Below are 15,998 nucleotides of genomic sequence, written 5' to 3'. Positions count from 1 at the left end.
AATGAAAGGTTTCAGAACTATGATACAATAACACATTTTCAAGAAGATATTGTGTTCTTAACACAATGGCAAAAAGACAGCCAAGAAATTATCTTAATAAGCATTGGCCATATAATACAAGCTGAAGTTGTAAAAATAGTTGATCAAATCAGTTACAGCTGTCTTGGACAACAGAAAGTGATATGTTTGAACCTACAGTAATTAAGGTGTAATACTGTGCATGGAATTTTAAACACATCATTACAACAATAAATACAAGTAGTGTGTTCACTAGACTGACATTAAGCACCAGTAATGCTATTGTGACCTTTAAATAATAATGAAAAAGTTTGAAATCTTTTTTTAAAATTTATGTGTTGTGAGGAGCACAACCATTACTTCATGCAGTACTTAAGTATCAACATATCAAATACAACCAAAAATCAAAGAAAACAAAATAGAATTATGAAATTTTAAATTACAGACATTATGAAAAATGCCAATATTACAGACTAGACTCTAACACATGCTGGGATCCATTTCATGAAGTTGTTTAAGAATACATGCTATTATTGGTGATGGTCCAGATTCTTTATACTGGACTTCTTAGAAAGGCAGGATACAGTTTTTGAAAATCATTAGTACAAGGAAAAAATAACATTTACATGACAAATTGTGCAAACCATATATGTGCTAAATAGTGCAGAGTATGCAGCTATATGGATAATAGTCAGAAAATACTAAGTACGCATTGAATGGAGGAAGGACTTTATGTAATGGATGACCTTGAATCTACAGACATGCAATTTACCCTATTACAAAGTCATTAATACATTGGGTGTGCCTAAACATTTGTAATAATGTTGGAAGATGTTCCCTAATATCAAAACAAGACAAAATGTTTCTATGGGCATAGGTAGTACTGAGTTGTGTGTCACAGTGTTACTAGAATACTATCATCACATTACAGGAGATGGTCAAAGTTACTGTATTGAGCAACAAAGCATGCTTGAAAATGCCTCAGCTCAGTTAAACAGCTGCACATGTGTTATGGAGATATTGTTCCAAGTTGTTGTGTGCATTAACACCACAAAGAGACTCAGTGAAGTCAGGAGGCTGTGCATGCCAATGCACAGGACCTCCAAACCTGATCCATCGTCTTGGGAAAGTCTTGTGCAAAAACTGAGGTACACACAAATTGAATTGTCCTGGGGACCCGTTATTCAGAAGATGCATGAAGAGGTCAGCTCCTAAAGACAGTTCCCCTGTACAGACAGTATATCTCTCAAAATGCCAAGTAAGCTGGTCCATTCAACTGATCATGGATAATACTATACAACAGAATTAGTTCAAGTTTGTACAGATAATTAGCAACAATCACATCAAAGGGATTATTAGCTACTCACACACATGAATTTAGTAGGTTTATGATTTCATCTATTGAAATGTAGCCTTGCTGATGAACCAAATGGATGACTAATGCCAGGATGATACTAGTCATGGGAAAGACATATTTCTACCAGCAAATGAAAATCAGCCTCACTCAGTTTCCACTTCTTTTGCAAATATTGCAGATACAACGTACAGTCATGTAAAATATGCCTCAAGTACTTGTGACGTGCATTTTATGATCCATTTGTTAGGTATGTATAACTGGATCATTGTTGACAATTGTAATGAATGTTCTCTCCCATGGCAGGTGGGTAGTACACAGCAGGCTCAACCATTATCCATACCATTAGGCTGTTATGACCCTGTTCCACACATGTGATGAAACACTGCTGCAAATATTCTGAATGACAGTTGATCTGTGTATACAACATTCTGCTTCTGCTCACCATATGGGGGTATTAATGACCACATATGTTGCCTGTGTATCCATCATCCATTATCCCCTCAAAAAGATCAAGAAATTAAAAAGAATAAGATACACTTTATCCACTTGATCTGTAAGACAGACACTCTTTAGTAAAACTTTCATTCTTTTGAAAATTTTCAACTCCTAGCAGCTAATGAAATGCTGTTATTTTATGATATTTAATAACCTTTGTGTGCCACTGAGTACCGAAAATATACACAAGTGGGGGCTAACCTATAAATATGGAGGGAAAACTGTGTGAAGCTACATGTAGAGCAGAGATAATCACTCATCAAACTTGTGAGAAACAGCATAATTGGAAATATCCTTCAAATAGTTACATTTTTTCCCATGGTGTACCGATTAACAGAAAAGAGTAAATCAAATAAAACAATACCTAAAAGAAATAAAGCCATATTATACATGTCTGTCTGTCCATCTAATAACCTTTCCTCTGACTCCTGCAGCAAAAGGGTCCAAGGTCAAGTCTAGTAAAATTGGTTTCGTTGCTTTTTTTAGTTCACTGACTAACATCAGGTTTCAACTGATTCATTATTTGATTTCATATCTTAATAGCTGCCTACAAATTTATTACACTGTTTACAATTATTAAACATTATTCAATTATGCTTAAAGTAGGAACATATCTGTGTTACATGCATTATGTAATAGGGCTGTTCTTGGTATTGGTAACAATTACTAAAATTCCAGGGGATGAAAATATTTTTATTTGCACTGCTCCGCCAGTCTTGTCTCACCTTAACCCGTTGAAGATCAATTGGATTCATTATTGAACCTTGGAAGAATTCAACAGTAGTGAAATGCCTCTTGAACAGGCCTTCCAACTCAAGGTCTGGTGGTTTTCTGCTCATTCCAACACCGCCCGCACGAAAAAAGAATCACCGGACCAGATAAATAATGAAGAACAACAAAATAAATTATTAATAAAAACCTACAATGCTAAAATCTAGAGTACAAAAAATTAAACAGGTCATAACAGCTAACATTATGCTGCAAACAAATGCACGAAATACAGAGTCATCACACTGCTCATAATATTTTGGATATACAATTGTCTTCAGTCAAACAAATTGTTATTTCAGTCATGATCATACAAATCTGATGACCTTGTATTCCTTATATGCATGCAAAATACAAAGCAAACTGAAATCTTTTTATGGCTGCACCTGAATGGTTACACAGCAGCATTTAGATGCTGAAAAACCAATTTCAGTGAACAGAAATGTTCCCTGAGGTACACAAATGAATTACAGGCTATTCAAAGAGAAGAAAAATCCATAAGATATAAATTTTCATCTAGATTTCAAAACAAATATTTGAAGGCAATAGTGCCACATATTTCATACACAAATTGAACACTAGCAGCAGAAAACTATCTTATAAGTAACGCTAGTTAATATAAATCATGTGATATAGATTACATTAATGCATATAATGTAACTTAGCAGTCAGACTACATGACTAACTCTACTGGCTATTATACTACAGCTAATGTCTTACATTCCTGCTATTAGAAAACATGCACATTTTCTAAGATCAGTTGTAGTTCAGATGCAACAATGAAAAGATTTCAGTCTGAATAAAAGTGCTGCTTATAGGTATTAAAGAAATACAAGCGAGATGGGGCGAGACTATGTGATGCACCGCAGCATTCCAGAGCCAGGCCAGCAATGAGTTTACCTTCACTCTCTCTAGATCTACAGCATTCATCATAGTTCCCTGAAAAAACTCGACAGTCGTGTAGTGCCGTTTGAGCAGTCCTTCCAGCTCGAGATCTGGCTCTTTCCTGCAATATAAGTGGCTGATAGGCTTACAATAGGTTATGTGGTTGATTAGGAGAAAGTAATTCCCACAATGAGATGGATGTCAGAAACAGAAGAAGTGCAGTGGCTGCAAATTCTGTTTAAGAAATGGAAAGTGGTATCTATCAGACAGAGCAGTACTAAAGAATCTAGTTTCCAGCACTTTAAATATGGACCTCTGGTATAAAACTAAACAGGAACTTACTAAACAAAGCACATAATTTCTATGTAGAAACATATGTGACGACAAAATTGAACATGAAGACACTACACTTTGTTGGCACTGAAATAGAGCTGCATCTAATTACTCTAGAAAAGAGATGCATTGTAAACTAAAAAGAGCAGTTCTTCATATGCCAATCTGCCAGAGTGTCCTGTTTCTCTAAAATTTCCTTCATTCATCATAACATAATGAAAAAATAACACATTGAAACACAAACATATAACAAGGAAAATTAATTCCAGCTTGATTGTTAAGGTACTTATTTGATATTACCTGCATATAAGAGGATGTCTTTCTAATTATTGAATATTATATGTTCGTGAATATGTTCTTATTAATGATACATACACTATTTCATGGATGAAAATTAAAAGAAAATGTTAAATTCTAACTTAGAGCAATTACATAGAAAGTCACAAATGAATTCATTACTTGCTCCACCTCCACTGTTCAAAGGTTTTCCAACAATTTCAGTTAATTGTCATTATTTAATTTTAGTAGCTAATATAAAACTTGTAACTATGAAATTATGCAGAGAAAGAAAATTTTTCTTTTAAATAAAAAACATTAAACCAATAATGTATCACAGTAAATTACTCCAATATAAAAGAGAAATGAGGAATATCCTACAGAAGTGATAAGATATAGAACATGAAAAAATACAAAAGGAATTAGAATAATATGGAAATAGGGAGCAAACTAAATATAATATGAATAGAGACAAGTATATGGAACAATATGTCTCTTAGATCTTATTAGAGAAGCTATAAAAATTATTAGTTATGAGTAACTAACAAACACACGAACAACGTATCAGCCACTGCATTATTTAGGAACTGTAGATTTATGTTCATTAGTAAACATGCAGGGAACCTATTAAAAACAATTCAGAAGAGAATTAACTTTCATGGGCGGCCAGAAACAATGATATGGAAGTGCATGGTACTTTAAAGCTCCACAAATGCCACTGCTCCTTCTGACATACACACAGGCAACAGCACGATCACTACAGGGTAGGCTAAACAAGGAATTGGGAAAAAATTACAGGAGAACAGACTCTACAGTTTTACACAACAAAGCAATTGAAAGGTAACATTACAGTTACTTAAACAACAAAGATCTTACATTAAATGTATACTTGAGTAAGCAAAGCTTTTGGCCAGTCACACAGTATTTTCCTACTATCTCCGGCAGATACAGTGCCATCTTCAATATCCTTAAACATTAACTATAGGACAAAAATACATTTGTAATGTAGTGGAATTTAGATGAGTAATTCCCAACATAGCCAACAGATAAACGTACGCAGGAATAGAAACACAAATGTGGTGACTAAACTCCATTTCACCTAAGACTCTTTATGGATTTTTCAGTGCTTCATTACACTGTGAAGAACTCTGTGCATTGTAAGAGAAAAATTTAAATGTTGGAGGAAACTGTAACAGGCACTTATAACTTGAAGAGCTAATACAAATGAGATGTAAAAGGATAAACTATGGAATCATGTTTCAGTATCTAGGAGATATTAACATCTTTAAAATCTAATAAACTGTTACAGTTCAATTCTTCTGAGGTCAGTGAAAATGGGGGTGCACAATGCTAACAAAAAATGAAGTAATGGTTCTGCAGTCTACTTTTTACTGACTTGCTTCATTTCAGCTGCAGTCCGCAGCTCATGGTCTTGCGGTAGCATTCTCGCTTCCCGCACACGGGGTCCCGGGTTTGATTCCCAGCGGGGTCAGGGATTTTCTCTGCCTCGTGATGACTGGGTGTTGTGTGTTCTTCATCATCACTGACTCACAAGTCGTCGAAGTGGCATCAACTAAAAAGGACTTGCAATACGGCAGCCGAACTTCCCCGCATGGGCCCTCCAGGCCAACAATGCCATACAATCATTTCATTTCATTTCATTTCACTGCCAAGGTTGATAAAATGTCTCAAAATTGTTTATTAAATATTGAAAGAAGTGCAATGTCTCAAAATATCATTTCCAACAAAATATACATAGTGATTTTTAATTCCAGTCACAAATATATGTAATTATCAGTGTGATTCCACAAAAGGTGAAAAAACTGTGCCAAAGCTATTACTCCTATTCCATTTATCACACTTTGACACAAAAGTGTCAAATTTGAGTGGTCTGTAGCAAGTGATAAGATTTTCCTAATGTTTAAACTAAATTTAAAATCTACATCCTGCCTTGTTCCGTACAGCTCCCAGCAAGCCCCTGTTGTAACAACTGATGCTTCAAGTAACCGCATTTGGAAAGTTCTCACTCACAGGGAACCAAATGGAATGAAGCATCACACAGTGCATAATCAAAAACTATTTATTTATTTATTTATTGGTTCTGTGAATCTAGGACTGTACAGTGTACAAAAGATATTGGGCCATTCATTAATTACAATACACATTACTTGACTTCACCCTTCACAAGAAATTGTGTGGTACTGTGACTGCCATCTTTTGTGCAGCTCACTGCCATAACTTGAAAGCCTGGGTTGAGGTGCATCATTGCTGAAATACATTGCCCTAAGGCTGGTATCAGCGTACTCCTACAAATTTTATTTGGGTAACACTAGGAAACCATTCTTACCTATACTATTCCTAAAAAAATTATTTACCAACTGGACATTGGTTCTGGCTGGATTTTTTGACATATTCTATCATTGAATATGATGTTCTATGGTTATCAGTGTCAGTACCCTTTTATTAGTGTTTTAACTGTATTTTGTTTCGTGTTCCGTAAGTTGTGTGCATCACCATTACAACAGTTACCTTTACTCCGATTACTTGTATATAGCCCAGGATAGTATACTACAGAAAATACATAGTATCCCAAAATTCCATATCTTCTGTCTTTTGCATAAAAAGAAAAAGTCAATCCAGTGAATTAATATTGGCACAAGAAATGGTTAAAACAGGATACAGTGTTCCCAGCTTTTGAACCAAAAGGGAGTAAAGAGAGTAACCTGTTATGAAGAGGAAGGGAGGTGTGAATGAAGGAATATTCACCCTAAAGAGGAGAAGATCAAAGGCAACATATTAGCTAAAATTTCACTAACTTCAGTCAGTGTAAATAGAAGGGTCCGAGCGAAAAATAAAAATGCGTAAAAGAGGAAGAGAAAGGGAAAATTGAAAAGAATAGTGTTTTATTGGTTATATCATTAATAACACTGAGCTGCAACTTTCTACAAACTTTGATTATGATGAATGAAATTAAAAGAATAGTGCAGTTACTGAATAGAGGAAAAGAAGAAAAGGTAATTAAAAATGGTAAAAATGGTCAAATGGTTTGTCAAAAAATAAGAAATAAAATATATTTACAAAACATCTGATGCACCTCTAAATGATGCTCAAAATCATGCTCAGCAAATGAGGTGGAGATTGAGAATGCACATTTCCTTTCCTAAAGGATTCTCTACTGAAAAATTTTTGACACTGAAAAATTGTTGGAACATTTTTACACCTCTGAGCATCGATGACATAGATATCAACACCACACAACAGCAGATTGCATGATCTACATAACACGCCTGACAAATATCTTCTAGTACTCTTTAAAATTCTAAGCTAAACATTGCAGTTAAATTCACAACTGGTGTCACATTTGCTGCACATGATTTTTTTTTTTTAGCTCTGTTCAGAAAGCATGACCTTTATGAGAGCTCATTCGCCTGCCTATTGTCTTCCAGTATTTTGCAAAACTAGACCTCATGTTGGTCAGTTTGATACTCCTTTTGTCCCTTTCCCATTCTTCATATGGCGATGAAAATTCAGTCAAAATCCCATTGTGTAATTTATATGGAATCTTATTCTTGCTCCAATCAAACATTTAAACAAAAAGAAAAAAACAGTAAGAGAAGAATAAATCAGAGGGGTTGGGGAGGGGGCCTATTGCACATATGTGGTGGTGGTGGTGGTGGTGGTGGTGGTGGTGGTGGTGGGGGACATAAATATGTAAATAACACAGCAGATAATTCTTTTTGAAAATGGTGAGAGATGATGAGGGGGTATGCTGAAGAGCAAGTTTGCATCTCCAAAGCTCAGGAGATGAGCCTATGGCCTGTGCACTACAGCAGATGCTCACATCTTGAGTCACACTGTTAAGGATACCCAGAAATCAGGTACTGGATGTCCCCAAGGCAGACAGTTCCATATGCATCTGTGTGTCCTAACAGTGTCAGTCCATCTTACATATGAAGCCATACAGTGAATACATGTCAAGTCCTGACCAAAATTAATTACTATTTGAACTATTCCTCTCTCATTTTGCATGCAGTTTCCAGGTTTCAGAGTAGATATGGTGGTCTGCATCATACTATTTGACAATGATGTTGTGTTGATTTGGTTAGCAACAAAAGACAACAGTGGTAGGTATTGGTGGGTATTAGAGAGATATCATTTAATTTCAGGCTCTGAATTAAGAAACTCATAGACTTGGAGGAGTAATTCAATAAGAAATTTAAGATCTGGGAGTTGATGGGAAATTTTTGAACTACTGTACAGGTTTTGAGTGATCTGGTATTAAAGCAAGAACATGTATCATTTAAACTATACATCCAATGGTCTGGTATTTGATGCTTAGCTGGTACAAGGATCTTTCTCCTCCTCTATCACTTATTGTTTTTTCACCTCTGGCAATTATTTGCTAATATGTAAAAAGGACAAGTCTTACCATAGTTTGGAGTCTATTTTAATTGTTCAAGATGCTACCCAAAATATCTGAGAATTTTATTGTACCCGTCAAACCAGTGGCAGTACAAAGTTTCGCCACTAGAGGTATCAAGGTACATGTATTACCTACTGCAGAAAAAGGTTGTGCCATCTTTGGCACGTGAAGCTGTGAGTTGGGATGGCGCATGTCAGGAGGTGTTTCAGTGCTTCTCCGAATTGTGAAATGGATAATGTGAAACAGCAACAGATTTGCATCAAATTCTGTTTTGAGTTGAAGAAAACTGCAACTGAAGCCCACTGCATGCTGACAGAGGCATTTTGTGGGAATGCACTGAGTCAAGCAAAAAGATCTGAGTGATTCAAGCACTTCAAAGAAGGCCGAGAATCTGTGGAAGATGACTAACATCTGGTCAACCGTCAACATGGACAACAATGGAAATGATCATGAAAGTGCATGACGTGATTCATGAAGACCAAAGGCAAATAATTCACAGCGTTTGTAACAGACTTGGGCTGTTGTACATAACATGTCAATGAATTCTAGCCAATGAAGTGAACACGAGACAAACTGTATTGAAGTTTGTCCCTAACTCTCTTGCACCAACTAATCAAACCTCAGGATTCAGACAAGCACTGAGCCACAACAGAGTTCGAGTGTCCAAAGTTTTTATCCAGAATCATAACAGGTGATGAATCTTAGGTCTTCAGTTATGACCTTGAAACATAGCAACAATCATCACAGCCATCTTCTCCAAGGCTGAAAAAAGCTTGACAAGTTTTCAGCACCATAATAACAAAGCTGATCTCCTTCTCCTTTTTTACATTCAGGGAATAGCATACATGGAGTCTGTTTCATATCATCAGACTGTCAACGGGCAGTTTTACTGTGATGTTTTGAGACAAGTGATGAGAAATGTTTGGCAAAAATAGATAAGAGTTGCAGAAAAGAAAGTCTGATCGGTGTACCATGACAATGCACCCGCGCACACCTCACTCATTGTTAAGGAATTCCTGGCCTAAAATAACACGGCAATGGTCCCACACCCTCACTACACACCATAACTAGCCCTGTGAAACTTCTAGCTGTTCCCAGAGATGAAAACTGTGTTGAAAGGACATTTTGGCCTGATTGAAGACATCCAAGAGGAATTGGAATGGGTCCTAAACACCATTCACCCCACAGCCTTCCAGGAGTTCTTCCAAAAATGGGAACAATGCTGGAGACTAGGACATAAGTATAGTTTTCTGATTTTTACAATGAAATTTCAGATGATATGGGTAGCACCTTGTATGTCCCCCTATAACAGGCTGTGTAATTCAGCGCAAAGGTCAGAGGAAGGCCAGGGAATATCACTGTCTCTAGGTCCATACATGGAAAACCACCGCAGAGTTCAAATTGACCTTTTGGTTGAGAACTAGGATGCAGAGATGGGAGCATGTAATGACAAAGATATGAAATGTGTCTAAGAGAAATATTGCCTCTTTTTTGGTCTGATACAGATCAAGGTTTTGATATGATCTCAAATGGAAGGGAATATAAGGGAAGATAGCTTTGGATCTAGGAAAGAATTGGTTGATTTTCATTCAGCTAGGAAAAGGAGTCAAGCTGTTGCAAGAGATGTAAGAAACCTTTTCATGAAAACAGACCACAAGGAAACCATCAATGAGTTTTTCACAGGTCTTTGAATGCGAAAACTACAAATAAATCAGAGTGACTTTTATGGGGAAATAGAATGGTTCCATCTTATGCCAACCTTCCAAAGCCCTCATGGTGTTCTTTAATTAGATTAGATTATATTTACTTTCATTCCAATTGATATGTAGTGAAGAAGTCCTCCAGGATGTAGAACATGTCAGAAAAACAATAATACATGACAAATATTTACAACTGATACATATAAGCTTATGTACCTTCCACAGGTCCCAAGTGGAATGATCATCATTTTTTTAATGAACACTATATGAAAGAATTATTTTACAAACTCTCATTTATGAAGACAGCATTAATGCACTGAATTTAAAATTTTAATTTTTTTCTTTTTTTTATAATAATAGAACAACTACAATACTTATTCACATGACACACACACACACACACACACACACACACACACACACACACACACACACACAAATCAAATGGTACTACTGAGAAATTCATCAATGGAGTAAAAGGAGTTGGCCACCAATAAATCCTTTAGGCTTCTATTAAACTAGATTTCATTGGCTGTTAAGCTTTTTATGGCTGCTGGCCAGTTATTAAAAATGTGTGTTCCTGAATAATGCACACCTTTTTGTACAAGAGTAAGTGACTTTAAATCCTTGTGAAGATTATTCTTATTTCTAGTATTGATTCCATGAATTGAGCTGTTGGTTTGAAAAAGTGATATATTTTTAATGACAAATTTCATTAAGGAATAAATATATTGGGAAGCAGTAGTTATCACCCCTAGTTCCCTAAACAGGCTTCTGTAGGATGTTCTTGAGTTCACACCACATATAACTCTTACTGCACATTTTTGTGCCTGGAAAACTTTCGCTTGGCTTGATGAATTACCCTAAAAAATAATCCCATATTACATTATGGAATGAAAGTAAGCACAGTAAGCCAGCTTTTTTATTTTTATATCCTCTATGTCTGACACAATTCGCATTGCAAGTAGAGATTTGTTAAGACACTTCAGCAGTTCTGTGTAGTGCTCCTCCCAGTTGAATTTATTATCAAAGCTGTAATCCCACGAATTTAACACTGTCCACTTCTTCTATCTGCTTGTGATCGTATGTTAGGCATATACTCATGGGACACCCCTTACAAGTTCTGAACTGCATGTATTGTATTTTTTCAAAGTTTGGTGACAAAGAATTGACTAGGAACCAGTGATTAATGTCCACAAATATTTGATTAGCCGATGTTTCTAAGACTACACTTTATTTGCTATTTATTGCAATGTTTGTATCATCGGCAAACAAACTTGGCATCTGGTAATGTTACTGATGAAAGATCATTGATATACACAAGAAAAAGTAAGGGCTATAAGATGGAACTTTGTGGGACCCCACATGTAATTAGTTCCCAGTTGGGATGATGCCTGATAGCTTAAATACATGTCTCTTTCCTAATAACACCCTTTGTTTTCTGCCAGAGATATAAGATTTGAACCATTTTGCAGCATTTCCTGTTATACCATAATTTTCTAATTTACTTAAAGGATATTGTGATTTACACAGTCAAATGCCTTCGACAGATCACAAAATATACCAGTTGCCTGCAATTTTTTGTCTAATGAATTAAGTACATTTTCACTGTAAGTGTAGATAGTCTTTTCAATATCAGAACCCCTTAGAAATCTGAACTGCGACTCTGACAGTATGTTATTTGTGATGAGATGGTTTTTAAGCTGATTGCACATTACCTTTTCTAAAAATTTTGAGAATGCTGGCAAAAGTGAAATTGGACAGTTTGATGCTATTTCTTTATCTCCCTTCCTAAACAGTGGCTTAACTTCAGCAATTTTCAGCCACTCAGGAAATATTCCACTGATAAACGACTGGTTCAACAGGTAGCTTAATATGTTACTTAACTCAGAATCACATTCTTTAATTGCCTTTGTTGATATTTCATCATAACCACTAGATGTTTTTGATTTTAAAGACTTTATGATGGACATGACCAGCAGCTTTAAGCCCCGACTTGTACAGACTCTCTATGGTATATATGTGTACCTCAAGTGTCCAAGTTTGTTTAAATTTATCGAATGATGTTCCCGTGTATGTGGGTCTTCTGAATTATATACTGTTGTGTGAATATCGGAGTACATTACACTTTGTTTTTGTTCTCGATAATGGACCTTGTTTGGCTCCCACCAGCGTACAGAGAGTGTTATGCAATAGTTTGTGTGAGAGTGAGTCACTGTGTGGACATGTGCCTAGATTGTCTGAATGGTACTGGAATATGGCCATTAGAGACATTAATAACTATTATAATGGGTGTTTTGTGAAACGGATAAGTAAACTTGTGTTAACCTGTAATCGTAACAGATCTTTCCTGTTACTGGGAATACAGGGTCCTACCAATAACGATTGTGAGCTCACTCCTTCTGGAGCTTGCATGTTAGGATGAGGACCAAAATAATGCCCAGTGAGAGGATAAACAAGGAAGGAGCCTGCATCTCTGTAGATGTTGATCTAAATCTCATTCAGGTTTCCATACATAGCTACATGAGCAATAACCAATGACAATAATAATAACAACGGCATTTGAGAACCTCCCCCCCCCCCCCCCTCCAGCAGCAGCACCACCACCACTACCCTTTTTTCATGCAAACAATTACCCAGCCAGGGTAAAAAATATGCGTCATAATGTCAAATGTCAACAGCCTTCCTGCAGTGGTAACACCAGTTCCTGTCAGATCACCAAAGTTAAGCACAGTTGGGCTTGGCTAGCACTTGGGTCTCCATCCAGTCTGCCAAGCACTGTTGGCAAGCGGGGTGCGCTCAGCCCTTGTGTGGCCAATTGAGGAGCTACTTGACTGAGAAGTAGCGGCTCCAGTCTCAAAAACTGACAACGCCCATGAGAGCGGTGTGCTGACCACATGCCTCTCCATATCCACATCCAGTGATGCCTATAAGCTGAGGATGACACGGTGGTTGGTCAGTACTGTTAAGGTCTTACAAGACCTGTTCCGATGGAGTTTAATAGTATAATATCAAATCCATCAATGTCATAGGAGTAAAACCTCTTAGGTTTTCCTGCCCTATAGCAACCCTGCTGGTGTTCATAAACTAATCTGCCTGCCAGTCTTCTCCTCCATTCCTTTGATCTGCATAGCTCTCATTGTCAAAAAATTCTTACTGTCATTCATAAGATCATCTCTCACTGATATCACTGCTGCCACTGAACACTTTCCCAATACCTGATCGACCCCACACCCACAACCTACTTCCCAGTCACCATGACCAATTATATCCTTACCTGTAATTGCTTCTCCTCTGAAGGCAACTTCTTTAAAAATACATGTTATGGACATGGGCACCCATATGGCATTATCCTATGCCAACCTATTCACGGGCCAAATAGAGGTACCCATCCTAGCCACCCAGAACCCCAAAACCCTCACCTATCTCACAATCATACCCTACCCACAAAACACTAAAACCTCAATGCCTTCTCCCCCATTCCCTTCACATGGTCCTCCTCAGTCAAACAACCCACCTTCCTCAGTGTCGTGATCCACGTCATGGATGGCTCCATCACTAAATCCATCCCAATCAAACCCACCAACCACCAAAAGTACCTCCATTTTGACAGCTGTCTCTCACTTCAAACAAGAAGTCCCTAGTGACCCTTCAAGCTTTCCCAGTGGATATGTTGTAAATAGTCTTCACAGGTTTGCCACTGGATCACATTGTCAAATTCCACACTATTTCCTCGGAGGAACTGTCTGACATCATCAGGTCATTCAACCCCCCCCCCCCCCTTGTGGCTAGGCATGACTGATGGTATCCGAACGTGAATACCCTGTATATAGAACACATGCACAGATAAATGGTGCCATATTAAAATGCTCGCTGCCAAAGATCACAGAGCGCCCCTCCTGCATGTGCGCTGTCTGCTAAGTCCCTTCCACACAGCCTTGTTGTTTGTGGTCATCACACCTGTAGTGATGAACAGTCCCTTTCAAAATATGCCATGTGTCTTGCTATGTGCTTCACAGATTGAAATTACCCTCGCTTCCATAACTTGTCTCCACAACCACACAGTAAACACAACTTACCCACTGACAGGCCACAAAAGAGTGTCCCCTTGTGGCTCTGTACCTCACAGAACTGGAGCAACTGAATCACATTATATGCTAGAATTTTCACTACCTCTCATAGTCCCTCGAAATAAGAAATGTTCTTACTAGCCACCATATCTCCCCCACAGGGGTTTTCCATCACCCGCCTAACCACACAATATCCTTGACTATTCCTGTTTCACCCCTACTCCTAACCCTTAGCCTCATGGCTCATATACCTGTAAAAGATCCAGATGCAAGACCTGTCCAATACATCCTCCTACTACCACCAGTCCTGTGGCAGATATTACCTACCTTATCATTTTTGTGTTTCTACCAACTTAGATGGAACCATAGTGCAACATTCTATGTCAGCTTGACCACTAATACGCTGCCTGTGTGCATGAATGGTCACCACTAAACTGTAGTCAAGTGACAGATGGATCACCCAGTAAAGAGCATGCTTCACAGTATGGTGTGCTTGACTATAATGGCTGCTTCACACCCCATGCCATCGGGATCCTTTCCATCAACACCTGCTTTTGTGAACTGTACAACAGGGAACTGTCCTTGCAACATATCTCTCATTCATGTGACCCTCAAGCCTTAATTTACTCTCTCTCTCTCTCTCTCTCTCTCTCTCTCTCTCTCTCTCTCTCTCCCACCTTCCCTGATACCACCAGACTAACACATGCCCTGTATCCATGCAGCTGTATAGTCCTTGCCTTTCTCTGCTTCTCTTCTCTCCTTTTTAGCCCCTGTGGTGTAATTAAGCATAACATACATGTTAATGCCTTCAATATTGATAATTTCATTAACAAGCAGAAAGGTTCCTACAAGACTATGGTAACTAAAATTTATTATTTCATGAATAACAATTTGTATTCATGCAATTAGGATAACTTTGAAGTTTTAATATGAAAATCTGTAAATTTATTTTTACTAAGTTATGCTAAATTGTATACAGTTGGTCAAAACAATGTCTTTGACAACAATGTATATCATTTAAACTTCTTTGCCTCAATTGTTGCTTTGTGCTTTTGCCTGTTTGCACTTGGTGGGAAGAGTGATTGTATGATGAGGTGCTGGAAAGATGCTTGTAAAAAGTAGTAATGTTTATGTTTGCAAAGAAAGTCTTGTGGAACCTTTTGTGAGACATATCTTTGAACCAGTTTGTCTACAAATTTATGAATGCAGAAGATGCAATGAAGACACTGACATTTAACACATCATCCATAATCTGTACAGCCAAATCTGGAGACGTAAGTTTGCCCTCAAAAGAAGATGATGAGGTTAACTTCAAGGAAATCAGCTACATGAAAAGTTAGATTTTTTGTAATGTGAAGAAGTCCTTTAATGACACTTCCTGCAGAATAATGATGAAAGTCCATTCAGTACATATGCCACTGAATAGATGTTATAGAAACTATATGTTACACCCAGCATCACAGACCCCCTATGCTGTACCTAGCAACTCACAATTCTGCCCGCATTGCATTCCTGCATGCTCCCACAGGGGGCGCTATAGCATTTTCTCCCACTCTTGCCCTTCTATCCCTCCTTCTTCCCAACCCATGCCTATCATATCCTCACCAGCTGTGACTGATAATCATCCCCATCAAGACACAGCATCTGGGGATGACCGTGGCTTTTCTATCCTA

General features: G+C 37.5%; 1 protein-coding gene across 1 annotated transcript in view; it reads right to left on the bottom strand.

Moving 5' to 3' along the window:
• Positions 1–15,998, bottom strand: part of LOC126199758 (calcium-activated potassium channel slowpoke) — an 872,527-nt gene that overhangs the window by 632,261 nt on the left and 224,268 nt on the right. Inside the window, exon 8 of the mRNA XM_049936649.1 lies at positions 2,596–2,701. Coding sequence (XP_049792606.1) covers positions 2,596–2,701 — 106 coding nt within the window. The remainder of the gene's footprint in view (positions 1–2,595; positions 2,702–15,998) is intronic.

This window comes from Schistocerca nitens, chromosome 1 (assembly GCF_023898315.1).
Source record: "Schistocerca nitens isolate TAMUIC-IGC-003100 chromosome 1, iqSchNite1.1, whole genome shotgun sequence".
Classification (NCBI taxonomy): domain Eukaryota; kingdom Metazoa; phylum Arthropoda; class Insecta; order Orthoptera; family Acrididae; genus Schistocerca; species Schistocerca nitens.
Note: the sequence above shows the minus strand (reverse complement) of the source record. Positions and strands in the feature narration are given on the sequence as shown.